Genomic DNA, 27,732 nt, shown 5'->3' on the forward strand with positions numbered 1-27,732 from the left:
CTTGGAATAATGGAACAGAAGTCCTAGGTACCGGAAGAATTTGGTCTGCTCTAGTTTGTGACCGTCCAGTACCCATTTACTCAGGGAGAATCTCTTCTCAAACACCAGGACTTTAGATTTTTCATAACTGATGGATAACCCATTACCAGAGCAGTAGTCTCAGAATTTCCTTAGTTGATAGTTCAGGCCAGGTCTGGTTCGGGAGAGGATGGCCGCGTCATCCGCATACAACAAGAGAGGGGTCTTTCTCGTCCCTATTTTTGGAACGTGGCCATTGGGGTCCATTAAGCTTGCCTCTAAGTCATTCAGAAACGAACTGAACAAAGTAGGGGCCAAAATGCATCCCTGTCTCACTCCCCTGGCCATCTCAATACAGTCTGAGAGCTGGCCCTGCAACCCACACCTAACCTGCAAATTGCTTCCACAGTGCAGGGCTTTAGTAAGATATAGGAGACGTTTATCCTTCAGTGCTAGATGTAACTTGGCCCATAGTTGGAATCTGGGGATGGAGTCAAAAGGCAGATTTCAGGTCCATAAAGGCCACAAAGTGTTTTCCCTGTCAAGGTCTGGTGTACTTCTCGGCTAGGAGGGACAGCATCAGACAGTGGTCTGATGTTGAGTGGTTCTTGCAGAAAGCTGCCTGAGCTTCAGATAGTATGTTATAGTCATTTAGAAAAGTTGTCAGTTTATTACAGAGAAAGCAGCTGTCTTACTGCAAAAGAATTTCAGAAAGAGACTTGAAAGAGAAGTGGCTGAATTGCAACTTATTACTAAACTGAAAACTATGGAGAGACCTCATCTGAATAGAGATATTGGATTCTTGTCTCATTGCATAAGCTAAAGCTATTTTTGGTCATCTGTATACCATCCCTTGCTTTTTCCTGCAGGACTAATTGCAGTCATTCACAGTCGCCAACAGGTTGACCATACCACGGAGTCCTACTACCCTTTGGAGAAAACCCCCGCCCCACCCTCCCTCTATATATCAGTCTGGGGACTTCTCCTCCCTCTATATATCAGGGTCCGGGGACTCCCCTCCCTCTATATATCAGGGTCTGGGGACTCCCCTCCCTCTATATATCAGGGTCCGGGGACTTCCCTCCCTCTATATATCAGGGTCTGGGGACTCCCCTCCCTCTATATATCAGGGTCCGGGGACTCCCCTCCCTCTATATATCAGGGTCCGAGGACTCTCCTCCCTCTATATATCAGGGTCTGGGTACTTCTCCTCCCTCTATATATCAGGGTCCGGGGACTCCCCTCCCTCTATATATCAGGGTCCGGGGACTCCCCTCCCTCTATATATCAGGGTCCGGGGACTCCCCTCCCTCTATATATCAGGGTCTGGGTACTTCTCCCTCTATATATCAGGGTCCAGGGACTCCCCTCCCTCTATATATCAGGGTCTGGGGACTCCCCTCCCTCTATATATCAGGGTCTGGGGACTCCCCTCCCTCTATATATCAGGGTCTGGGTACTTCTCCTCCCTCTATATATCAGGGTCTGGGGACTCCCCTCCCTCTATATATCAGGGTCCGGGGACTCCCCTCCCTCTATATATCAGGGTCTGGAGACTCCCCTCCCTCTATATATCAGGGTCCGGGGACTCCCCTCCCTCTATATATCAGGGTCTGGGTACTTCTCCTCCCTCTATATATCAGGGTCTGGGGACTCCCCTCCCTCTATATATCAGGGTCTGGGTACTTCTCCTCCCTCTATATATCAGGGTCTGGAGACTCCCCTCCCTCTATATATCAGGGTCCGGGGACTCCCCTCCCTCTATATATCAGGGTCTGGGTACTTCTCCTCCCTCTATATATCAGGGTCTGGGGACTCCCCTCCCTCTATATATCAGGGTCCGGGGACTCCCCTCCCTCTATATATCAGGGTCTGGGGACTCCCCTCCCTCTATATATCAGGGTCCGGGGACTCCCCTCCCTCTATATATCAGGGTCTGGGTACTTCTCCTCCCTCTATATATCAGGGTCTGGGGACTCCCCTCCCTCTATATATCAGGGTCTGGGTACTTCTCCTCCCTCTATATATCAGGGTCTGGGGACTCCCCTCCCTCTATATATCAGGGTCTGGGGACTCCCCTCCCTCTATATATCAGGGTCCGGGGACTCCCCTCCCTCTATATATCAGGGTCTGGGTACTTCTCCTCCCACTATATATAAGGGTCTGGGGACTCCCCTCCCTCTATATATCAGGGTCTGGGTACTTCTCCTCCCACTATATATCAGGGTCTGGAGACTCCCCTCCCTCTATATATCAGGGTCTGGGTACTTCTCCTCCCTCTATATATCAGGGTCTGGGGACTCCCCTCCCTCTATATATCAGGGTCTGGGGACTCCCCTCCCTCTATATATCAGGGTCCGGGGACTCCCCTCCCTCTATATATCAGGGTCTGGGTACTTCTCCTCCCACTATATATAAGGGTCCGGGGACTCCCCTCCCTCTATATATCAGGGTCTGGGTACTTCTCCTCCCACTATATATCAGGGTCTGGAGACTCCCCTCCCTCTATATATCAGGGTCTGGGTACGTCTCCTCCCTCTATATATCAGGGTCTGGGGACTCCCCTCCCTCTATATATCAGGGTCTGGGGACTCCCCTCCCTCTATATATCAGGGTCTGGGGACTCCCCTCCCACTATATATCAGGGTCTGGGTACTTCTCCTCCCACTATATATAAGGGTCTGGGGACTCCCCTCCCTCTATATATCAGGGTCCGGGGGCTCCCCTCCCTCTATATATAAGGGTCTGGGTACTTCTCCTCCCACTATATATAAGGGCCTGGGGACTTCCACTTCAATATATCTGAAGAAGTCATCCCCTCAATATGGACAAGCTGAAGGTTTCCTTGTTGAAATAATAAAATCCTTTATTTACAGAAAGGTTCGACCTTGCTGGCATCCTCTCAATGTGAACAAGCAGAGGAAGGTTTCCATTTTGGGAACTGTAAAATCACCCATCTCCTGCTACCCTTCAGAGAAATACCCCACCCCTCCCTCCCTCTATATATAAGTGTCAGGGGACTTCTGTTTCCGTGTATCAGAAGAAGGGGGCCTGCCCACGAAAGCTTTGACCCAGAACAAACTGAGTTGGTCTCTTAAGGCACCGCTGAACCATTTATTTATTTATTTATTTTGACTGCGTCCCACCAATGCAGCTACCCACCTGAATCTAGATGTATGCTGGTGGACAGTGTCTGGTGCAGTGTTTGTTATTATTATTTATTATTTCTTGTATTTCTACACCGCCCCATATCTCTCGGGGCGCTTCACATTAAAAACCACTTGCATAAAACCAACATGAAAACCAGATTATCAGTTGTACAATTTAAACATGTTGTGTGTTGCCTTACTTGTCTCTATACATCAGTTTTATCAGCATCAGCTAGATACACTGGTTAGTGAGCTCTGATCTACAAGTATTATATTTACATGTATGGATATCCTAAAAAAATTACTTGGTACGTATTCCTTATTTATTGTTTATTTGTTATTTAATATGCAGGGGACGTGGGTGGTGCTGTGGGTAAAACCTCAGCGCCTAGGACTTGCCGATCGTATGGTCGGCGGTTCAAATCCCTGCGGCGGGGTGCGCTCCCGTTGCTCGGTCCCAGCGCCTGCCAACCTAGCAGTTCGAAAGCACCCCCGGGTGCAAGTAGATAAATAGGGACCGCTTACTAGCGGGAAGGTAAACGGCGTTTCCGTGTGCTGCGCTGGCTCACCAGATGCAGCTTGTCACACTGGCCACGTGACCCAGAAGTGTCTGCGGACAGCGCTGGCCCCCGGCCTCTTAAGTGAGATGGGCGCACAACCCTAGAGTCGGACACGACTGGCCCATACGGGCAGGGGTACCTTTACCTTTTATGCAGGTTGCTTCAGCGCTGTTTAAAATGTCAACTCATTACGTTGACTACTCTTTGGTGATGGACCAATATATCTATATATCAAATCTGGCAGCATAACACAATTTGAAACTATAAAGTCACAGGCTGGTTACTTAAAGCCTATTTTTTAAATAAATTTCTTTCTTGTGGAAATTTCTCAGTTATCATTTAAACACATGTGTTGCATTCCTCATCTATGCAGATATAAATTGGCATTTCGGATGTTACATAACTTGTCATTATTTGTGTTTTATTTTCTGCAGATGATAGCATTTATTTTCAACTTTATATTGATGTTATTAGTGTTGCCCAGAAAATACTGCATCATGTAGATTTGCTTATTAAAGAGCAGACTCATTTAACAGAGGTTCATTTGATAACCCGCTTGGGCACAGAGTCCATCTTCAGTGAAATTCCTCCGGGGGTTAAAAATATTATGGTGTTTTCTTTTCGGGATGAAATCTTGTGAAAGGCTACTCTTTGTAAGGATTGGGGGGGAGGGTTTCCTATACAGCATTATAATCAGGGTGGATTTGATTTAAATCAAACCGATTTAACTCATGATTTAAATTCCTTGATTTGAACCACTAGTCAGGAAGGCTTGATTTAAATCTTTTTTTCTTTCTTTTTTTACAGAAAGGTTCAACCTTGCAGGCAACCTCTAAATATGGACAAGCAGAGGAAGGTTTCCTTTTGGGAATAATAAAATCCCTTTTTTACAGAAAGGGTTAACCTTGCTGGCATCCTCTTCATATTAACAAACAGAGGAGGGTTTCCTTTTTGGAATCATAAATCTTCAGAGGAGTTTTTACAGTTATATCAAAAATGACTGATTTAGTTACACCATTAGAAACAATTATGAATTTATGGTGAGGTTTAATAAGTTAACTCTTTCTATTTGGACAACTTTTCTGCAGTACTTTATTGGAAGGAGAAAAATAATCATTTCCTTCATAACAATTTAAACCATTTATTTCACTAAAGGAATAACATTATAGCACATGTATCCATGTTAACTGATGTGGTTAATTATTATTTTTTAAACACACCTTAGACCAGCGTGGGCAAAGTTGGGCCACACTTGATCTAGAACAGTGGTGGCTCAACTTGGCCCTCCAGCTGCCTTGGGACTACAACTCCCATCATCCCTGACCACTGGTCCTGTGAGCTAGGGATGATGGGAGTTGTAGTTCCCAAACAGCTGGAGGGCCAGATTTGGCCATGCATGCCTTAGACTGAGTTTTAGCAATCCTTGTTTCCTTGATGAATAGCCTTTGGGCTATAATGTAACCGAAATAGAAAACTATATTTAGAAAGATTTTTCCTTCAAAAGCATTTTATTTTAAAAATCCGATTTAAATAATTAAAAATCATTGATTTTTATCCACCCTGATTATAATCTTGAAAACACAATATAGTAGCTTTAAAGTCATTCACCTTGTCACTTTGGAAGTTTCCCCGTTCCTGGAAAGACCATAATCTGGCTTTGATTTTAGCAGGAGGAGCCAGAGTCCAATCAACTGCATCCGGCCCAGCGCTCTTGGTCCCATCAAAAGGAAAGGTAAATGCAGAGGTGGAGGAAGGGGGGGCAGTGGAGGCAGGGCACCGTGGGTGTCACCACTGACAGGGTGGTGACAAATTGCTGGGCGGCCCTTGTTGTGGGGCCTGCGGCCCGCCCGAGCCACACATCTTTCCTGCTCTAGATCAGGCATGGCCCAACTTGGCCCTCCAGCTGTTTTGGGACTGCAACTCCCATCATCCCTAGCTCACAGGACCAGTGGTCAGTCCCAAGACAGCTGGAGGGCCAAGTTGGCCTAGGCCTGCTCTTTTCTCTGCCAAGCTTGTGACTTCCCTCCATCCCTTCAGCTGGTTTTTTTCTTTTCAGATCTTTGTATCGCCCTTTAAATTAGCATTTTCTGACCTTAATATCCTTGTAGCCAACTCTTATCACTTTGGCCAGATTTATTGCAGTACAGTGGTACCTCGTAAGACGAAATTAATTCGTTCCGCAAGTTTTTTCTTCTTGCGAGTTTTTTGTCTTGCGAAGCACGGTTTCCCATAGGAATGCATTGAAAATCAATCAATGCGTTCCTATGGAAACCGCCTTCAGACTAGGTCCGGGGACAGTCTGTCCCCCGACCTCTTCTGAAGGCTGGGGGGGGGGGACAAGGGCTTTTCTTCCCACCGCCAGCCTTCAGAAGGCTGTTCTGAAGGCTGGCGGTGGGAAGAAAAGCCCTTCTCCCCACCTCCCGCCCCGCAAGCTCCGGGGACAGGAGGGCTTTGCTGCCGACCGCCAGCATTTTAAAAGCCCCCGGGACAGCGGAGGCTTCTCCGCTGTCCCGGGGCGATTTTAAAATGCTGGCGGGCGGCAGCGAAGCCTCCGCTGTCCCGGGGCAATTTTAAAATGCTGGCGGGCGGCAGCGAAGTCTCCGCTGTCCCGGGGCAATTTTAAAATGCCGCCCGCCAGCATTTTAAGATCGCCCGGGACAGCGGAGAAGTCCCGGGAAGGCAGGCGGGGGGGAGCAAAGACTTTAGCCCCCCGCCAGCCTTCAGAAGAGGTCCAGGACCTCTTCTGAAGGCCGGCGGGGGGCTAAAGTCTTTGCTCCCCCCCGCCTGCCTTCAAAAGCCGTCGGGATAGCGGAGAAACGTGCTGTGCTTCGCTATCCCGGGAAGGCAGGCGGTCGGGAGCAAAGACTTTTGCCCCCCGCCGGCCTTCAGAAGAGGTCCAGGACCTCTTCTGAAGGCCGCCAGCATTTTAGAAGAGGTCCCCAGAGATTTCCCTATGGGCTTTCTTCTTGCGAAGCAAGCCCATAGGGAAATTCGTCTGGCGAAGCACCTCGAAAAACGGAAAACTCTTTCTTCTTGCGAGTTTTCCGTCTTGCGAGGCATTCGTCTTGCGAGGTACCACTGTACATTTTTAGAATAATTGTTCATATACCAAATAAATTTACTCCAGCCTCTTCAAAATTTTTGGTTGTCTTGGTTCCGGATTCTACCAGTCACCGTGGCCAATTCTGCACAGTCCAGGCATGGCCAAACTCAGCTCTCCAGCTGTTTTGGGGACTACAACTCCCATTCTCCCAAGCTAACAGGCTCAGTGGTCAGGGATTATGGGAATTGTAGTCCCAAAACATCTGGAGGGCAGAGTTTGCCTATGCCTGGACTACAACTCCCATCATCCCTAGCTCTCAGGACTTGTGGTCAGGGATGATGGGAGTTGCAGTCCCCAAGCAGCTTCATTCTTCATTCTGCCACTCCTCAATCGTTGGTAACTCTGGCAGTTTCCACCTCTTGGCTAATAAACCACCTGAAACAAATCTGCTTGATTTCAATAGGTGAAATGGAAACCGAAAGCCAGCCCAAGAGACTTTTCCAAGGAACCACCAACATGCTTTCTCCTGACGCGACACACCTTTCTGACCTCAGCTCATGGTAAAATTAATCTTAATAATACATATACTACTCATCAATGCCCAGAAATGGTTCGCTGTATCTTTTGATGCTCTAGCATTCCAAAATAGTTCCTACCCAGGGTGGATAAAAACCAATTATTTTTTTATTAAAAAGTTTTTTTTTAAATTTGATTTTTTAAAAATTTAAATCGGAATTTTTAAAATTTAATTTGGAATTTTAAAATAAAATGCTTTGGGGGGCGGGAATCTTTCTAAAGATAGTTTTCTGTAAAAAAATCGTATTCTTGAAAAAATTTAATCGGATTTTTTTTTCTTCAATTAGATTTTTTTGATTTAAATCAGATTTTTAAAACAAAATGCTTTTGGAGGAAAAATCTTTCTAAAGATTTTTTATTTAAGTGGCTTTCTAGTCCACGCATAGGCAAACTCTGGCCTTCAGGATGTTTTGGGATTACAACTCCCATCATCCCTGACTACTAGTCAGGGAGTTGTAGTCCCAAAACAACTGGAGGGCCGAGTTTGCCTATGCCTGTTCTAGTCCAAAGGCTATTCATCAGGAAATAAGGATGTGGTTAAAGTTTTTCATGTGTGCTAAAAAAACACTCATTTTTTATATAATTGTAAAAACTATTCTGAAAATTTATGATTTCAGAAAGGAAACCTTCCTCTGGTTGTCAGTATTAAGAGGATGGCAGCAAGGTTGAACCTTTCTATTAAAAAAAATGACTTGAATCAAGCCTTACTGATGAGTGATTGAAATAAAGTCTGACTGATGAGGGATTTATATCTATTTGATTTGTATCAAATCCACCCTGCCACAAACACACCCCCAGCCCGTAAACTGTAAAAGCTTCTCTGTAAATTGATGATTCCAAAAAGGAAACCTTCCTCCAATGGTCCATATTAAGAGAATGCCAGCATGACTGAACCTTTCTGTAAATAAAAAGGATTTTAAATCAAGCCTTACTGACGAGTGATTTGAATTGTGATTTCAACCGACTTGATAGCAATAAATGATAGTACCCAATCCACCCGGGTGGGTACTGACCTGAAGAAGTGTGCAGATACATACCGTATTTTTTGCTCCATAAGACACTTTTTTCCTCCTAAAAAGTAAGGGGAAATGTCTGTGCGCCTTATGGAGCGAATGCGTGGTCCCTGGAGCTGAATTGCCCAGGGTCAAAAAGCAGACCATGCTCCTTTTTTTGAAAGAGGGAAGGGGGTGTTGAAAGGAAGCAGCTGATTGGTAAGCGATCGGGGAAAGAGATAAGGGACACGATAAAGGAGGCTGCCTGGGAGGGGGGGTCCTCAGGATTTTTACATTGGGTCACCTCAAATTCACCATCAGATCACGTAACATGTCCATGGCTACAGCCTGCACCAAAAAAATCACGCATCCACTTTTTTGTGGGGCCGCAATGGTGCAAAAACCTGATTACAAAGCACGGATCCACATGGATCCTCAGGATTTTTGCATTGGGTCACCCCAAATTCACCGTCAGATCACCTAACATGTCCATGGCTACAGCCTGCACCAAAAAAATCACGCACCCACTGTTTTGTGGGGCCACAATGGTGGAACAACGTGGTTACAAAGCACAGATCCACATGAATCCTCAGGATTTTTGCAATGGGCTACCCCAAACTCACCGTCAAATCACGTCTGTGGCCATTGCATGAACCACAAAACTCATACATGAACTGTTTCGTTCAGATTTTTTTTTTCTTGTTTTCCTCCTCTAAAAACTAGGTGTGTCTTATGGAGCGAAAAATACGGTAACAAGGGCCTTCCAGCTGTTTTGGGACTACAATCCACATCATCCCCACTTCACAAGAGCACTGGTGAGGGATGATGGGAATTGTAGTCCCAAACATAGGAGTTTGCCCATGCCTGCTCTAAGATGCTACTGGACCATTTTTTATTTTATGTGCCCTGACTGAAGCTTGCGGTTTCCCCTCGTGTCCGCAGCCTGCCCTCAGATGCCCTCGACGGTTGCTCCAGCGGCGCCAGCCCCTCCACTGACTCACTGGCCAAAGGCGCCGCCTCTGGCGCTGCGGCGGAATCGCCTGCCGCGCGATCCGAACCTGCTTCCCCATTCATCTTGATGGAAGACCTTTCCCCCAAGTGACTCGCCCTGCCGCCTGCCTGGATGTCCGCCTGTGCCATCCTTTTGCTATACCCGCCTATGGAGAAACCGGCGGCATAAAATCCCCAAGGGCATCCGGATTAGGAGTGCCGAGTGCGAAACACCCACGTCAACCCTCCTCGGCAATGTCTCCAGGCAATTTTAATCCTCCTTTTAATGGACGCGTCAGGCCCTGGCGCTGCCTGGCTTGCCGGTTTCCCTTTTAATTCTTTTGCCAACGTCTGCTCGGTTTTCCTTTTAACTACAAATTATTTTGCGAATGTATCCTTGGATCGGGACTTTCAAAGAAATGACACCCACATTTCGAATTCCCGGAAAAGCATCCAATTTATATTCGCATTAAAAATGTCGGTGGGAAACCGGTCGCCGTCGCGATCCCTTGTTCCGAAGGTAAGAATGGAGCTGAAATAAATGAGTTTATTCTAGGTCAGGCCTAGTCAAACTCGGCCTTCCAGCTGTTTGGGGACTTCAATTCCCATCATCACTGACCACTGGTCCTGTTACCTAGGCAGGATGGGTATTGTATTCCCCAAACAGCTGGAGGGCCAAGTTGGTGGCCCAACTTGGCCCCATCCGTTATTTTGGGACCACAATTCCCATCACCCTGACCACTGGTCTCGTTAGCTAGGGATGATGGGTGTTGTAGGTCAAAACATCTGGAGGGCCAGAGTTTGCCTGTTTCTTGAGATGAATGCTGGTGGAAACTGAGAAGTACACTTAAGTATGGGAAATGTCATTCGGTTTGGGGTGCAAGAAATGATCTATTCCAGGCTTCCTCAACCTCAGCCCTCTAGATGTTTTGAGACTACAAGTCCCATCTTCCCTGACCACTGGTCCTGCTAGCTAGGGATCATGGGAGTTGTAGGCCCAAAACATCTGGAGGGCCGAGGTTGAGGAAGTCTGATTTATTCCTCACAAGATCCAATTGGGCTTAATTTCCAAAAAAGGGAAAAAAAGATGCAACCCATTTGTAATCTACTGTGTCACGCTATTTATTATTTATAATTCTGTAAAATAATAACAAAAGTCTGGTGATTTATTAGAGTATTTTTTTATGATTGAAGCCCTTTACCCATGTCCTGCGAGCACTGGCTGGTCTGTATTGATAGGCAACTTTGTCCGCCGGATTTGTGCGATTCCGGTTCCAAATGTTTCTTGTCTTCCGGATTTGGAAAACTTTGATTTCCTTCCTTCCTTCCAAGAAATAGTGCGGAATTTGAAGCGTGATTGTGCTTGTCTGGCTCAGAAAAAGGGCGAAAAAAAGGACATTTGGCTTTCCCCTTCCTGGAATTTTCCTTTGGAAAGCGTTGGTTTGGAATCGGAGTTGGGCCTCTTGTTACCTGTATTCCGGTTTTTGCCTGGGAGAGAGAGAGTTTCCTCGCCTCCAATAAATGTGCATATTGTAAAATGTCACCCAGGGGTATCTTTATTTTTTTAAATGACTATTTTATCCACATGCACACAAAAACTTCGACCCAGAACAAACTTAGTTGTCTTTAAGGGGCTACTGGACCGATTTTTTATATACATATTTCAATTTTATCTGCGTGCGAATTGTATTTGTGTAGATAAACTGTGCTGTTTTGGCTGGCCTCCCAGCTGCTGCTAAATAATAAAGAAATCTGATTTAAATCCAACAAATTCGATCTTTTATTATCATCATCATTACTTTTTAAAAATAATAATTTAATTTCATAATAATTATAAAATTAGTAATATATTATTAATTTAATATTAATGTTATTAATATAATTTATAATAATAATTTTATTTTAGAATTATTAAGCTTTCCCTGACATCTCCAGGGGGAAAGACACACATGAAGCCCATGAGAACAGCTGCCAGTCAGTGTTGACAACACCAAGCTAAACGAAGGGCTGACTCATATCAAGAGGGTTTCCTATAGTCCCAGCAATACAAGACCTATTACACAGGATGTTATCTACAGCTTAGAAAATTTATATTATATAACAACAATTTTATAATTATTTTATTTTATTATTAATAATAATAATTTAAAAATACAAGTTGTCAATCCGTGCACTTACTGGCTGCTGTTTGACCTGGTACTGGAACTTCAGAACCGTAGCAGTGAAGTTTTCAAACCTCAATTCAGGAAAGGCTTGATACCTTTGGATAGATCAGGCATAGGCAAACTCCAGCCCTCCAGATGTTTGGGACCACAATTCCCATCATCCCTAGCTAACAGGACCAGTGGTCAGGGATGAGGGGAATTGTAGCCCCAAACATCTGGAGGGCTGGAGTTTGCCTATGCCTGGGATAGATCATTCTTGCTTAGCCTCGGTTCCTTGTTCTTTAAAATGGGAACACTTGAGGCTTATGTGGGCAATCCCAGGTAAGCTCAGAGCATTTGAAAGCACTGCATGACCACATGACAGGGTGGATAAAAATCAGTGATTTTTAAAAAACAACCCCAAAATCAGATTTTTTTGGATTTAAATCAGATTTTTAAAATAAAATGCTTCTGGAGAGAAAATCTTTCTAAAGATGGTTTCCAATTTAAGTGACATTCTAGTCTAAGGGGAGCTGTGTCCAGCATTGCCAAAGGCTTCACAATAATGTCCATGGATTAGAGTGGATAAAAATCAATATTATTTTTTTTAAAAAAAGATTATTAATTTTTAGAGCTACTTTTTACAGTTTTACCCCAAAGTTGCTGAGCTTTTTTTAAGGATGTTTTTAGCGTGTTTCCCCACACTTTGTAACTCTCACCACTGGCACCCACGCTTGAGAATACAGTAGTGATAGAATCAATGAATAGGTTTCCATTGGCAAACCCTCTTCTCAATTGGTAGACCAAGTTACAAGATGTAGTTGTCATGTGAAATGGAAGGAGCTATCCCCTACTACAGGCATGGCCCAACTTGGCCCTCCAGCTGTTACACTTCTCATCAACCCTGATCTCTGGTCCTGTTAACTAGGAATGATGGGCGTCGTAGTCCAAAAGAGCTGGAGGGCCACGCCTGCGCCTGCTATGCATGCCCTGAAGTGCAGATACAGCAGTACCTCAGCTTACCTAACCCTCTGGTTGCGTAAACTTCGGGATACGTAAGCGACAAACCTGGAAGTATTTTACCGGGTTTTGCCGCATGCACAGAAGCACTCTACTGCGCCACACGCATGCACAGAACAGGCACCTCCTGTTGCAAAAACCTTGGGATCCGGCCACTATAATGTATTAGTTTTAAAAAATAAAAAAATCTGTGTCGCCAATTTGGCAGTCAACAATTCATCTGGTGTAGTTGTATGGTTGCAAAAGCTTGTCCTCTTTTCTCCTTTTCTAAAAAGGGTGTCAGGGGTCAGCAACTTCCAGCCGTGAGCTGGTCCACTGTCCCTCAGACCTTGTGGGGGGCTGGACTATTGGGGGTGTGTGAATGAATTCCTATACCCCACAAATCACCCAGAGGTGCATTTTCAATAAAAGCACACATTCTACTCATGTCAAAACACGCTGATTCCCGGACTGTCCATAGGCTGGATCCTGAGGCGACTGGGCAGAGCCTTAGTTTGCCTACCCATGCTTTGGGCACCCCCCCCCCCCGTTTTCCTAAACCGGAGTCTCCAAAAATAAACGGAAAAATACGGCAGCTTCCACCATCGGGCAAGCGGCTTTCAATTCCGCCACCCAGGCGTTTTTATCTGTATTTAAATTTGCAATACTTACAGGCAAATGAACACTGCAGATAGAACTGCCAGCTCCTATGGCGGTCAAACACTGAAGTTGAATTGAATTTAAAAACATGCAATTTAAAAAGAAAGCACAAATGAGTTTTTTGCACGGTAGACGTAGGTAGAAAAGCTTCTTTCGATTCCTTTTCCTTCAACCATTTCATCAGTCAAAAAGCACCTCCGAGCGCGTGAGTCTTTCCGGTGAAAACGGAGTTAAAACTTTGCTTTCAAAAAAAGAAAAAAAAAAAAAAAGAGAGCGATGCAAATCGCCAGATGATTTTTGCACCCAAATGGAGGTCAGAGGCCCACGTTCAGGATGCGGATTTAAAAGGCAGTAAAAAAATAGGAGAAAAAAGATGGACATCCAATTGTGTTATCGCTCATGTTCTCAGGATGACCATAGTGATGAGACCTGCAAGAATCAGAAGAAAAAAGCCAGTTATTTCGGCTTAACTTGAGAAATAACCCACACCAAGAGTTTTGTTAGGTGGGGCACACGAGCATGAAAGCTTGTTCACTGGGAGCACGTTTGTGAATATTTGTGAAGCGTGGTTTACATACACAACTTATCTTACATACACAACTCATCTCTCTACAAATGCCGAAATGTCAGAGAGCTCAAATTTATTTTCAGTTGCAATCAGTTAAATCACTAGTCAGTAAGACTTGGTTTGAATCTTTTTTTTTCCCCCTTACAGAAAGGTTCGGCCTTGCTGGCATCCTCCTAATATTGACAAGCAGAGGAAGGTTTCCTTTTTGGAATCGTAAATTTTCAGAGTAGCTTTTACAGTTCTATCAAAAATGACTGATTTGGTTCTACTATAAGAAATACATTGACAGATAAGGATGAAATGATGGTGAGGTTTAATAAGTTCACTGTTTCCATTTGGACAGCTTTTCTGCTGTACTTGATTGGAAAGAGAAAAAGAATTGTAGTCTCAAAACATTTGGAGGGCCGAGGTTGAGGAAGCCTGCTTTGTACTATAATGTAACCTAAACAGAAAACTATAGAAAGATTCTTCCTCCAAAGACATTTTATTTCCAAAATCCGATTTAAATAAAAAAATCCTATTTTAAAAAACATTGATCCACCCTGGTTGCAATTTGCTGACATGGCCCTCACACAGTGACTCGATTATAGGGTTGTTTTTTACGTTTCTTTACACATTTACATTTTTACACTCGGCCCCAAAACCTATTTCGAAATGACGACAAAAAGATGCGTACCTAATACGTAAGCCGCTACTAACTTTTGATTCACACTTAAGTGGAGGTAGAGAGGCACAAGGGAACCCCCTTCTCCCAGCGTGGGAAGCATGAGAGCCGCAATGCACACGATTCCGAGGAACACGGTGAGCAAACTCGGCCCCGATGAGGCAATTCTGTTTTCTGGAAAAAGGAAAAGGCATTTGACACTATGGAAAGGGGCAATTCCTTTCCTTTCCTTTCTCTCCCCCCCCCTTATTGAATTTAGTAAATAACAAAACATTTTTTTAAAATCTTTATTATATTGCAAAGTAAATACATCAAAACAAAACCATACATAAAGAATAATATCCAATAAAACAGAAAGAAAAAATAAAGAAAAAGAAAAAATGCAAAGAAAAGTAGACAGAAAAGAAGAATAAAGTATCATATTTCATTACAATAAACACTGACTTACAAAATAATAATAGACTTCCATCACTCTCACAGCACTTCCTTTCACCTTTCATATTTTATCTGTATTTCAGTATTATTTTCATCTGAACATATAAATGTGTATATATGTCTATTTCCCCTTTTCCATTCACCAGGTCATTCTAGACACAGCCAAATTTTTACATTTGAACCTTGTCTTTCTAAGTAGTCATTCAAGCAATTCCATTCCTCCTGGACTGTATTCATTGGCTTTAGTCTTATTATATCCGTCCATTTGGCCAGTTCCAAATATTCACATAATTTATATAGCCACTCCTCTTTGGTCAGTACCTGGTTACCCTTCCAGTACTTAGCCACTAGAATTCTTGCCGCTGATGTTGCATACAGAAAAAAAATGAGTTTTTTCTTTTGGAATATCACTGTTCAATATTCCCAAAAGATATGTTTCTGGTCTTTTACTTTGTGAAGTTCTTAGTAACTTTTTTATTTATTCATGGATCATGTCCCAGAACTTTCTGATCTCTGAACATGTCTACCACATATGGTAGAAGGTTCCAATCTGCTTTGTGCATCTCCCAACACTTATTACTAAGCGATCTGTTCATTTTAGCCAATCTCTCCAGTGCTAAATACCACCTATGGTGCATTTTCAGGTAATTTTCTCTTATTAAATAACATGCTGTAAAATTTATATTTTTTGCCCCCAGTTTTTTGAATGGTATAACATAGGCATGTCCAACAGGTAAATCTGAAAGCATCTGAAGGCAGCCCTGTTTAGGGAAGTTTTTAATATTTAATGCTGTGTTGTTTTTAACACTTGATAGACTGGGGAAACTTAGCCAGATGGGTGGGCTATAAATTAATCATCATCATCATCATCACTGGCTCCCCCCAAAGAAGCTCAAGAACTTTGGCTTCCCTAAAAAAGCTCAACAACTTAGACCTGAACCGGGGTAGATCACTGCTAGTTCTTAACTTTGTGAGTAGATCACAGTCTTGGCCACCCTAACAAAAAGTTCAAATGAGATCCACTTCATTCCTAAACATTTCATTTCACCAAACATTCTTGCTTTTATTGACATTGGGCTTCCCGTCAAATCCACCCAGCCAGAATGGCTAGGACTTCAGAGATTGGAAACCTTTTTCAGCAGGGGGCCGGTCCACTGTCCCTCAGACCTTGTGGAGGGCTGGACTAGTGGGGGGGGGGGGGAATGAACGAATTTCTATGCCCCACAAATCACCCAGAGATGCATTTTCAATAAAAGGACACATTCTACTCATGTCAAAACACGATTCCCAGATGGTCCGCCGACTGGATTGAGAAAGCGATTGGGCTGTATCCGGCTCCTGGACCTTAGTTTGCCTACCTATGGGCTAGGTTCGACCTCCAATGGAGGAAAACAGTGTTCCTCTGAATACCAATTGCCAAAAACCACCAGCGGGGAGAGGGATGCTCAGGTTCAGCTTTTGAGCTTCCCATGAGGTGCAGGGGCCAGCAAATTTTTTTTTGCTGCAGGCTTGTCCACTGTCTCTCAGACTTTGGGGAGGGCCAGAGAACCAGCACCAGGGAGGGTGGGAGCTGGAAGAAGAGGCGAGGTGGGCAAGTAGTCCTCCTCCCTATCCCCCACGCTTACCCTCCCAGGGGCTGCCGCCACTTCTCATGGGTAGGCAGGGCGGCAGGGGAAAGATGAGCGGTGCGAAAGGGCTGGCTCCAGAGAGGGATTGCTGAAAATGGTGCTCAGCCAGCTCCCTTCCTCACCTAGGCAGGGCAGGGAGAAGCAGGAGGTAAGACTTGATTTAAAACACACACACACACATTACAGAAAAGTTCATCCTCTTCATATTGACAAGCAGAGGAAGGTTTCCTTTTTTTCCGAACCATAAAGTCCTTGTTTTCCTTACAGAAAGGTTCAACCTTGCTGGCATCCTCTTCATATTGACAAGCAGAGGAAGGTTAAGCTTGTAAGGTGACTTGATGTTACACCGTAATCATACTATCAAAGAAGTAACTGCAGTGATAAATAATATGTAATGGGAATGAGAACTTAAAAGGACTCTCAAGGTGACAAGTGCTGGTGGAGGGGAGTCAAATGGGTGTGCTCCTCCATCTTTTCTTTCTTTCTCACCTTTTCCCTTTACTGTCTTTGGTTTTGGGGGGTGAAGTGTGTGTACCTGTTTGTTTGTTTGTAAATATTCTCAAATAAAACATTAAAAAGTCAAATGGGTGTAGTCCTTCCTTTCTTTCTCACCCTTTCCCTTTACTCTTTTTGGTTTTTGGGGTTAAGTGCAGGCTTCCTCAGCCTTTCCCCTTCCAAATGTTTTGAGACTACAATCCCATCATCCCTGACCACTGGTCCTGCTAGCTAGGGGTGATGAGAGTTGGAGGCCAAAAACACCTGGAGGGCTGAGGTGGAGGAAGCCTAGTTTAAAGGTGAAAACCAGCCCCTGAAACCTGACCCTGTGCTCCACTGGGAGCCAGTGCGGCTGGCACAGCACTGGGTGGATGTGGTCCCGCAGCGGGGACACTGCGAGGAACCTCGCCAAGGCGTTCTCTGCCCGCTGGGGTTTCTGGGTGAGCTTTGAGGGCGACCCTGCATAGAGCGAGTTACAATAATCAAGCCTGGGGGTGACCATCGCATGGGTCACTGTGGCGAGGTCAGGACAAGGGAGGTAAGGGACCAGCTGCTTAATACGGCAGATCTGGGGAAATGCCTCCATATTGTCTGCTTGTAAATATGCTTAAATAAATAAGAAATAAGAAAGGACAACTGGAAATTATTTATGCGTGAAACAACAGCAGCAAGGATTCTATTAGCCCCAGCTCGGAAGACGGAAGAAAGCCAAGAAAGAACAACGGCAAGAGAAAGTCATGGAATATGCAGAATTAGCAAAATGAACAGATAAATTACATGAGAGGGACAACAAAGACTTTAAAAGAGAATGGGAACCATTTATGATATATATGAAGAGACAACAAGGAGAGTTGGACTCATTGGCAGGGTTTGAGTAAACATTCACAAATGCATCTAACAAGGGTAGGCAACCTAAAGCCCGAGGGCCAGATGCAGCCCAATGGCCTTCTCAATCCGGTGGACTGGGACTAGGAATCGGCATGTTTTGACATGAGTAGAATGTGTCCTTTTATTTAAAATGCATCTCTGGATTATTTGTGGGGCATAGGAATTCGTTCTCCCCCCCCCTCAAAAAATCTAGTCCAGCCCCCCACAAAGTCTGAGGGACAGTGGACCAGCCCGCCATGAAAAAAACTTGCCAGCCCCTGCCATGGGTAGGCAAACTACAGCCCAGGGGCCGGATCTGGCCCAATTGCCTTCTGGCGGTCCGGGAACCAGCGTGTTTTTACATGAGTAGAATGTGCTCTTTTATTTAAAATGCATCTCTGGCCCCCTGCTGAAAGTTTGCTGACCCCTGGTATATAATACAGTGGTACCTCTGGTAAAGAACTTAATTCGTTCTGGAGATCCATTCTTAACCTGAAACTGTTCTTAACCTGAGGTACCACTTTAGCTAATGGAGCCTCCTGCTGCCGCTGCACAGTTTCTCTTCTCCTGAAGCAAAGTTCTTAATCCAAGGTACTATTTCTGGGTTGGCGGAGTCTGTAACCTGAAGAGTATGTAACCCAAGGTACCACTGTAGTAGTAGTAGTAGTAGTAATAATAATAATAATAAAAATAGAGAAAGAGGCAGGTCTATAGCTCCAAAAAGCAATGGTGTTCCAACCATCCAACTACCTGGCTGGCACAAAGCCTGCTCGAAAAAGACGCTCTCTGCCAGATGCGCCGTGATCCTCTTCTCCTCCTCTTCCTTCGGGTCTTTCGCTGCTGGAAGCAGAGTGGCGATGACCTCTTTCCTCCCCAGCGCTTTCCTCTGGCTCTGCTCGGAGACCTGGAGCCGAAACTTGTCGATCACGCCATAGTGGCAAGGTCGGACATCTCTGTGACGGATCACGCTGTAATGGGAGGAGGACGTGAATGGCCACATTTCCTTTTTTAACGCGTTATTGCTCTTTTTTTGTTTTAATATAATGTTTATTAAATTTTCTTTTTTATTTTATAACAGGCATCCCCAACCTGCGGCTCCCCAGATGTTTTGGCCTACAGCTCACATGATCCCTAGCTAACAGGACCAGTGGCCAGTGATGATGGGAATTGCAGTCCAAAACATCGGGAGGGCCAAAGGTTGGGGATGCCTGCTTTATAACAAACAACCAAATAAAATTTCTTCATCACATATATCTTTGCTCAAATTGAGCTTTGACTTTCTCCCGTTCTCCTCCCTGACTACCATATGCAATCACTTTTATCTCCGCATTTCTAAATCACCCTATTTACCTTATCTCAGGCTTCCTCAACCTCGGCCCTCCAGATGTTTTGAGACTACAATTCCCATCATCCCTGACCACTGGTCCTGCTAGCTAGGGATCATGGGAGTTGTAGGCCAAAAACATATGGAGGGCCAAGGTTGAGGAAGCCTGTCATCGCCATACTAAATAGACTTGCTTCTAATATTTATAAACAGCTCATTATTTATATATGCACAACAAGTCATCATAATCATTTCTATTAGTACCTTGGTTTGTGAACAACCTAGCTTACGACAGTTTTGAATGACCATCGATTCAAACCCAGATGTGCACGTCCCGGTTTGCGAACCTTTTTCGGGTTACAACCCGTGGTTTTTTATTACAAACAACTTTTTTGGTTGGCGAACACATTTTTTGGACAATGACCCATTTTTGGAGGCCCCATTGGCAAACGCATGCCTTGGGTTACGACCTGTTTCAGTTTACGAAGGGACCTCCGGAACAGATGATGGTCATAAACCAGGCATAGGCAACCTAGGCCCTCCAGCTGTTTTGGGACTACAACTCCCATGATGCCTAACTCACAGGATGAGTGGTCAGGGATGATGGGAATTGTAGTCCCAAAGCAGCTGGAGTGCCAAGGTTGCCTATGCCTGTCGTAAACTAAGGTACCACTGTAAAGCTATCGGTGATCCCAAAAGATACATACAGTTTCAATTATGGGGTTTCTTCACAAACCTATGACTACCCATCCTCTCCATGTTTTTTCCCTTTCTCATAAGCGTGTTGTATCATTTTATTTCTGCGATGTTTTATAAAAACTTTCTTTCCTAGATCAATATTGTATTCCTTTATACCATGGGTAGGCAAACTAAGGCCCAGGGGCTGGATCCGGCCCGATCGCCTTCTCAATCTGGCCCACGGACTGTCCAGGAATCAGCGTGTTTTTACATGAGTAGAATATGCCCTTTTATTTAAAATGCATCTCTGGGTTGTTTGTGGGGAATAGGAATTCATTCATCCCCCCCCCCATCTAGTCCGGCCCCCCACAAGGTCCGAGGGACAGTGGATCGGTCCCCTGCTGACCACGTCCACCCAGTGCTATGCCAGCCACACTGGTCCCCGGAGCACAGGGTCAGGTCCTGTCAGACTAATTGCAGTCGTTCACAGTCGCCCACAGGTTGACCATACCCATTGAGTCCTACTACCCTTTGGAGAAAAAACCCCGCCCCACCCTCCCACTATCTATCAGGGTCTGGTTAATAATAATAAATAATAAACTTTTATTTGTATCCCGCCCTCCCCGTCCGAACCTGGGCTCAGGGAGGCTAACACCAAATATGTAACACTGGAATAAAATCAAGCAATAACGAAATTACCTCCTGAAAACAAGTCAGGATCAAATTCAAATCCAATTAGATGGCTTTCCGCAGGATTAGGGTCGGGAACAGTAAACACTCGTCAGGCCCAACTGTGTGCGCTGCTCTTATATGGGCCTGTGAGAACGCTGGGAGGCCTCTTTCATGCTAGACCTCGGTTTCTGTGTATCTGAAGAAGGGCACATGCCGACGTAAAGCTTAGACCCAGAACAAACTGAGTTGGTCCCTAAGGTGCCACTGGACAATTTTTTTATTTTTTGATTTCCCCACTCTGAGATGTCTTGATGAGGGTGGACTATACGTCTAATAAATTAACGAATGGCCTCTGGAAGGCAGCTTAGTGGTTGCTATTCATTACAAAGCAACAAACCAAAAACCAGCTTTTTACTCACATGTCAACACAGCACTGAGGCTTCACCGCGCCCGCTGCATCGACCACGACATATTTATTTGGGGTTGTGCAAAGAACTGAAAGAAAAGAAAAGGGGCCGTTATCCGATGTCAGCCAATCACAAGGAAAACTGGCACAGAAGCGAAGCTCAACATCGGGAACGACCGAACTCCAGCCCTCCAGCTGTTTTGGGATTATAATTCCCACCATCCCTGACCGCTGGTCCTGTTAGCTAGGGGTGATGGGAGTTGTTGTCCCAAAACAGCTGGAAGGCCAACTTGGGCCATGCCTTATCCAAGTTCTTGTAACCCACCCACGGACCTTCAGGCAAAAGGCAGGTCAGAAAACAAATAAAAGGAAGTTGAGACAATCCCTCCTCCCGAAGCAAACCCTTAAATAGAATTGTACCTGAGACGCACCTTTGAATTTTAAGGCAAATTCATAGGGGTTATAGAGAGTCAACACCTGTTTATGGGTCGACTGGTCGTCCGCATAAAATATAAGCTCCGTGGGGAATAGGAAGACAGGAAGGTTTCCTTCCACTAACTCTGGCTGCCTTTTTTGCTGCTGCATTGGCTCCGAGTCGTCCTCGCCACTGCGCCTTCTGCACGCCCGAAGGCTTTGTCTCCCCACACGTCTCGTCACAGCAATTTAGGAATCCGAAAGCATTATGGCAAACCTATAGGGAAACCTATAAAAACACAAGACAGCATCAAACATTAAGAAACTTCCTGAAACAGGGCTGCCTTCAGATGCCTTTTAAAAGTCAGATAGTTGTTTATTTCTTTGACATCTGATGGGAGGGCGTTCCACAGGGTGGGCACCACCACCGAGAAGGCCCTCTGCCTGGTTCCCTGTAACCTCACTTCTCGCAGCAAGGGAACCGCCACTCTGGCAGGTAGGGTCTCATCTATCTATCTATCTATCATCTATCTATCTCTCTATCATCATCTATCTATCTATCTATCTATCTATCTATCTATCTTTCTATCTATCATCATCATCTATATCTATGTATCTATCTATCTATCTATCTATCTATCTATCTATCATCTATCTAATCTATCTATCTATCATCTATTTATCCATCTTATATCTAACTGTCAATCATCTATCTATCTACCTATCTATCTATGCCAGTGCCGGATTTAAGGCCCTCGGGCTTTCAAGGTCCACACGGTCACTTTGAATTGTGCCCGGAAATGTCCCGGAAGCCTATGCAGGTCTTTCAGGGTTATGCAGTCTCTGCAGTCCCAGTCTCCAGTCTGGTTGCCACATTCTGGATTAGTTGTAGTTTCCGGGTCATCTTCAAAGGCAGCCCCACGTAGAGCGCATGGCAATAGTCCAAGCGGGAGATAACCAGAGCATGTTCTGCTCTGGGCAGGGAGGGTCTCATCCCGCATACCAGATGAAGCTGCCCTGGACACAGAACGGACCTGCACCTCCATGGGTCCAAAATGACCCCCAGGCTACGCAGCTGGTCCTTCAGGGGCACAGTTGCCCCATTCAGGACCAGGGAGTCCCCCACACCAACCCGACCCCTGTCCCCCAAGAACAGTACTTCTGTCTTTTCAGGATTCAACCAAAATCCATTAGCTGCCATACATCCTCCAACCACCTCCAGGCACTCACACAGGACCTTCACTAGTTCTGATTTAAGAGAGAGGTAGAGCTGGGTATCATCCACATATTGATGGATGCCCAGCCCAAACAGCTGGAGGGCCAACTTGGGCCATGCCTGAGCTAGAGCAGTGGTGGCCAAACTGCGCCCTTCAGCTGTTTTGGGACTACAATTCCCACCATCCCTGACCACTGGTCCCGTTAGGGGTCATGGGAATTGTAGGCCAAAAGCTTTTATGCATCTATGAGATCCCACAGCAGCTATTCACAACACCCATGCCAATTAATCCTGAAAATTGCAATCCTGCCACATTTGCGAATCACGTCATTGTTATCGGAAAAAGCAGGATTGGCCAACTCCCGAGAGACTGCGATCTACTCACACAATTCAAAACTGGCAAAACTTGAACTAGCCAGACGACAGCGTCAATTAGAATGCAATCAAAACAAGAATTAGTAGGATGGGAATTGTAGTCTCAAAACATCTGGAGGGCCGAGGTTGAGGAAGCCTGGCCAAGGAGCTTAACGAAGCACGTTCCTCCAGATATGTTTCAGGCACACCAAGCAGCGAAGAGAAATCCAAAGAAATGAATGGGAGACAAACCGAACGGAATATTGTAGACGAGGAGACATGATTCCGGCCCTCTCCAATCTAGCTTGCACCCTTGACAAAACGCTGCCACGTCACATTAGTGTTTACAGCGGCAGGGGTATCTTGTCCCGATTGGCCGGAACAGCAGACAAAAAATGAGCGGGGGGGGGGGGGACGACACACATAAGCAGAGTCCAACCTTCGGATCCATACGTGCTCTCTCTGAGGATACGGCCCCTGCTGCTGCTGAAGCCCCCTCTAGGTGAGGGGCTGCCGCGGCCAACCCTGGCATTCTTTTTAACAGAGCTACCAGACCCCTTGCACTGCTAGCAGGCATGGCCAAACTTAGCCAGTGGCCAAGGATAATGGGAGTTGCAGTTTTTTGGAATCCAAAAAACAGCTGGAGGGCCGAGTTGGGCCATGCCTTAAATTTGGCCCTACAACTCTTTTGGGGACTACAACTCCCATAATCCCTAGCCAACAGGACCAGTGGTCAGGGATGATGGAAATTGTAGTCCAGGACAGTAGAACAAGGACACCACTGTTCTCTCTCGCAACAGACTTCATCCCTTTCTGGCCCAGGCATGGCCCAACTTGGCCCTCCAGCTGTTTTTTGGATTCCAAATCCCATCATCTCTAGCACCAGTGGCCAGGGATGATGGGCACTGTAGTCCCCAAACAGCTACGGCGGTCATCTCTGACGCAACTCTGCCAAAGGCACGACGACGACCCCCCCCCAAAACAGCCAGGCCCTCCTCGCCCTCAGCGATGGTCATCTACTTTTTCGAGAGCCATTTCCCCCAGGAAGCCCCCACCCAGGCCAGAGACCCCCGATCGCCCACTCCACGCCGAGGGGCGGGGGGCGCGCGAACGCTCAGGCTGAGGCGAGCCGCCGCCCCACCGGAGCCGCAGAGGAGCGCAGCGCAGCCCCTTCCCCTCAAGCCCGAAGAGGCCCGCTTTTGTTTCGGGCTCGGGTCGCCTCGCAGCTGTTTGGGGACTACAACTCCCATCATCCCCAGCTACCAGTAGCCAGCGGTGAGAGATGATGGGAGTTGTAGTCCCCAAACAGGCCCCTCGCCGGGAATGAGATCCCTGAGGACCCTCCTGGGCGACGACGGACCCTCGCTCCCTGCCCTCTCTCACCCCTCGGACCCGCCTCCGCCTCCGGGTTCTTTCGGTCACCAGCCGCCGCCGAGGAAGCACCGCCTCTCCGCCTCTCTCCCTCGCCTCAGCGGACGGGCCCGCCCATTTCCCCGCCCCTCTCGCGTCACCAGGCGCTAGGGCTGCCGGGAACGTGAAGTGGAAAGCGGGAAAAGGGCGACAGAGGCGCGAGAGGCGGCGCTTCTTCTCGGCGTCCTTGGGAGGGGGCGTGGGAGCTTCTACGCGTGCGCAGAGAGGAGGGCTCGCTCGGGCCCGCCCCTCGTCGCTTGCTGCTCACGGGACCAGTGATCAGGGACGATGGGCAATGTAGTCCCCGAACTGCTGGAGGACCCCCTTCCTTCAGGGCTGCCACCATTCCACCCTAATTCGTTATCGGAACGAATTGCTGGTGTTGCCGTTTGTAAACTACAATGCCCATCACCCCGACCGCTGTGAGCTAGGGATGATGGGAGTTGTAGTCCCAAAACAGCTGGAGGGCCTCGCCAGATTCAACATGCTGCCATCTGCCTTATTGCAGGGCAGATTCGCGGGTAATCCATGATACACAGAAGGAGTCTGCCCCTGCGGCTTGATGGAGGTAGAAACTGTCTCTCATGTCTTGTTACGCTCGGCATTTATCACCCCTGCTATCCAAATGGGTCCGAACTTCAATGTCTAAAACTCCTGGTAGAGAACAAGGATCCAGAGATCACGCTCAGGGTGGCCAAATTCCGTGCGACTGCCATAAAACTTAGGGAACAAGCTGTGCTACCAAAATGATTAAGCTCTTAAATGACAATTTTAGGTTATATTTTAGTGAAATATTATTATTTAGTGACTTATTATTATTATTATTATTATTATTATTATTATTTCTACCCCACCCATCTGGCTAGCTTTCCCCAGCCACCATGGGCGGCTTCCAGAAAAATATTGAAATACAATAGTGTGTCAAGCATTAAAAGCTTCTCTAAACAGGGCTGCCTTCAGATGTCTTCTAAAAGCCAGAGAGTTGGTTCTTTCTTTGACATCTGATGGGAGGGTGTTCCACAGTGGGGGCTCCACCACCGAGAAGGCCCTGTGCCTGGTTCCCTGTAACCTCACTTCTCACAGAGGGAACCGCCAGAAGGCCCTAGGAGCTGGACCTCAGTGTCTGAGCTGAACGATGGGGTTGGAGATGCTCCTTCAGGTATACAGGATGGGGCCGTTTAGGGCTTTCAGGCTAGGCACCAACACTTTGAATTGTGCTTGGAAACGTACTGGGAGCCAATGTAGGTCTTTCAAGACCGGTGTTATGTGGTCTCAGCAGCCACTCCCAGTCACAAGTCTAGCTGCCGCATTCTGGATTAATTGTAGTTTCCAAGTCCCCTTCAAAGGCAGCCCCACATAGAGCGCATTGCAGTAGTCCAAGCGGGAGATAACTAGAGCATGCACCACTCTGGTGAGACAGTCTGCGGGCAGGGAGGGTCTCATCCTGTGTACCAGATGGAGCTGCCCTGGACACAGAATGGACCTGCGCCTCCTTGGACAGCTGCGAGTCCAGAATGACTCCCAGGCTGCGCACCTGGTCCTTCAGGGGCACAGTTACCCCATTCAGGACCAGGGAGTCCCCCACACCCACCTGCCCTCTGTCCCCTCGACAGGCGCGACCAAGGGAGTTTCAGTCCCATGGTGAGGCCTGGATCACAACTGGAAGGGATCCAAATTGTCCGCTTCTTCCAAGTTAAGATTTAACTTACATGTTTTTAACTACTGCTATATCCGTATTGTCCCTGTTAGACCCAATTGCCATTCAATGTATCCCTCTTGTGTTTTTATGATTTTCCTGAGATTGTAAGTGAGCCAGAACTGGTCTGTGACTGTAATAATAAATTCATTCATTGAAGGGCCAAGTTGGGCCATGCCTGCAGAGGGTTTTGATTCTTGCCATGTTTTGATCCACTTTGAGTGCGTATTTTTCCGTGTATAAGACTAGGTTTCCCCCCTGAAATATATTCAGAGTCGCAAAGTGATTTCATGCTCTTTATTCAGCTCATAGTGGTGAGGAGGAATGAATGAAAGTCCCCTCAAAGTATCTGCTTTATATACATTATTTACACAATGGGCTGCACATGATTGGCTAATTCCGGAATTCTACTGTAAGCCAATCAGGTTGCGGATTCACTTATATCTGGAGCATGATTGGGTGGTTCCTGCCAACCAATCATACTGCTGCATTGTTCTAGGACCAATCATACTGCTGCATTCTGAATCCTATTGTTCTAGGACCAATCAGACTGCTGCAGTTTGGATCCTATTCAACTCAGTACATAACACCCCCTAAAAAATAATGTCCAAAATTGGAGGCGTCTTATACACGGGGGGCATCTCCCCCCATTTTCTTAAATCAGAGTCCCCCCAAATAAGGGGTGTCTTATACATGGGGGCGTCTTATAGACAGAAAAATGTGGTATATATATCTATGGGAAAGCAGATTGCAATGTGAATAAAAAAGTCATCCGCCTGTCTTGTAAGACGAAGGAAGAGTGCGCTGCCTTTGGGAGTAAAGTCAAACCCTTGCAGGCATGGCCCAACTTGGCCCTCCAGCTCTTTTGGGACTACAACTTCCATCATCCCTAGCTCATGGGACCAGTGGTACAATAAACTACAATACAATAAAATGGCAGCAAATGTCAGTGTAACGCACAAGGCTACAACGAAGGAAGTGAGGGAAGGTATTGAGGACTGGCAATTTATTGCAGTTTATTCAGCTCATAACAATCGTCCCCTCTTTGGTGGTTTGTTTTCTAATAACACTAGTAAATTAAGCACAAGAGCCCGTACAGCAGAGTTTGAGCAGAATGGCAAATATCAATCCTTTGGAAATGAACTTGGTCCCGTTATTTTAGGACATCCAACTCCCAATAGACTGTGATCTACTCACTGTGAAAAAACAGTTTTTTTGGGAAGCCAAGGTGGTTGAGCTTTTTTTTAGGGAGCAAATGAGTGAATGGAACTGAATGATTGGAACTGAATATATGAATGAATGAAACTGAATGAGCATTGCGATATACACAAAACACAATCAAAATTTGATTATATAAAACACAGTGGAGGGTCTTGAATCCCCAGTCCGATAGTGGAACTTAATCTGATGGCCCACTTTTTTGCTAGGAAGCCAAAGTTGCTGAGCTTTTTTAGGAAAGCCAAAGTTCTTGAGCTTTTTTTAGGAATGGCAAAGTTATTGAGCTTTTTTTTGTGGGGGGGGGGAGTAGATCACTGAAGGGTCAGAGATCTACCAGTAGATCATGATCTGCCTGTTGGACATGCCTGTTTTAGGAAATGTGGGGTGTGTGCTGCTCTTATCCTATGGCTTAGAAAGAACCCACAGCTCACACTAACAAAAGCCAAAGAGTCACGGAGTATAAAGAGCAGAATTTTTAATTCTGTGTCAAATATTTAGACAGAGGCCTTTGTAAACAGAATTATCCCCCCCATTTTGGTATTTCTGCCGAGGTTTC

The 27,732-nt window shown here is 45.9% G+C and overlaps 2 protein-coding genes across 11 annotated transcripts in view; one reads left to right on the top strand and one right to left on the bottom strand.

The window, feature by feature from the left end:
* LOC128406711 (P2R1A-PPP2R2A-interacting phosphatase regulator 1-like) overlaps positions 1 to 27,732 on the top strand; it is a 328,756-nt gene that overhangs the window by 23,869 nt on the left and 277,155 nt on the right. The window contains exons 8-12 of one of the 8 annotated variants that reach the window (XR_008328589.1): positions 5,395 to 5,459; positions 7,234 to 7,330; positions 9,281 to 9,848; positions 13,847 to 16,385; positions 16,694 to 17,010. Coding sequence is in view for 5 of the 8 variants with exons in the window: in XM_053374314.1 (XP_053230289.1) it covers positions 5,395 to 5,459; positions 7,234 to 7,330; positions 9,281 to 9,440 (322 nt within the window). In the remaining 3 variants the exon portion in view is untranslated. Of the gene's footprint in view, positions 1 to 5,394; positions 5,460 to 7,233; positions 7,331 to 7,963; positions 8,092 to 9,280; positions 9,849 to 13,846; positions 16,386 to 16,693; positions 17,011 to 27,732 lie in introns of those variants that run through there. The other 7 variants (XR_008328588.1, XR_008328590.1, XM_053374314.1 and 4 more) reach the window with 7 other exon arrangements.
* On the bottom strand, positions 13,086 to 24,370 carry MOSPD1 (motile sperm domain containing 1). 3 transcript variants are annotated; one of them, XM_053374320.1, is made up of 6 exons: positions 24,236 to 24,370; positions 21,300 to 21,571; positions 20,882 to 20,957; positions 18,539 to 18,756; positions 14,376 to 14,563; positions 13,086 to 13,560 (listed from the first exon to the last, which is right to left on the bottom strand). In XM_053374320.1, the coding sequence occupies exons 2-5, from the start codon at positions 21,451 to 21,453 to the stop codon at positions 14,412 to 14,414; spliced, it is 600 nt and encodes a 199-aa protein (XP_053230295.1). In that variant the 5' UTR covers positions 21,454 to 21,571; positions 24,236 to 24,370; the 3' UTR covers positions 13,086 to 13,560; positions 14,376 to 14,411. The 3 variants fall into 3 exon arrangements, with proteins under 3 accessions (XP_053230295.1, XP_053230293.1, XP_053230294.1); XM_053374318.1 differs by having other exon boundaries at positions 14,376 to 14,537; positions 24,236 to 24,363; XM_053374319.1 differs by lacking the exon at positions 24,236 to 24,370 and adding an exon at positions 23,292 to 23,311 and having other exon boundaries at positions 14,376 to 14,537.

The sequence above is a fragment of the Podarcis raffonei genome, chromosome Z, assembly GCF_027172205.1.
Source record: "Podarcis raffonei isolate rPodRaf1 chromosome Z, rPodRaf1.pri, whole genome shotgun sequence".
Lineage (NCBI taxonomy): Eukaryota > Metazoa > Chordata > Lepidosauria > Squamata > Lacertidae > Podarcis > Podarcis raffonei.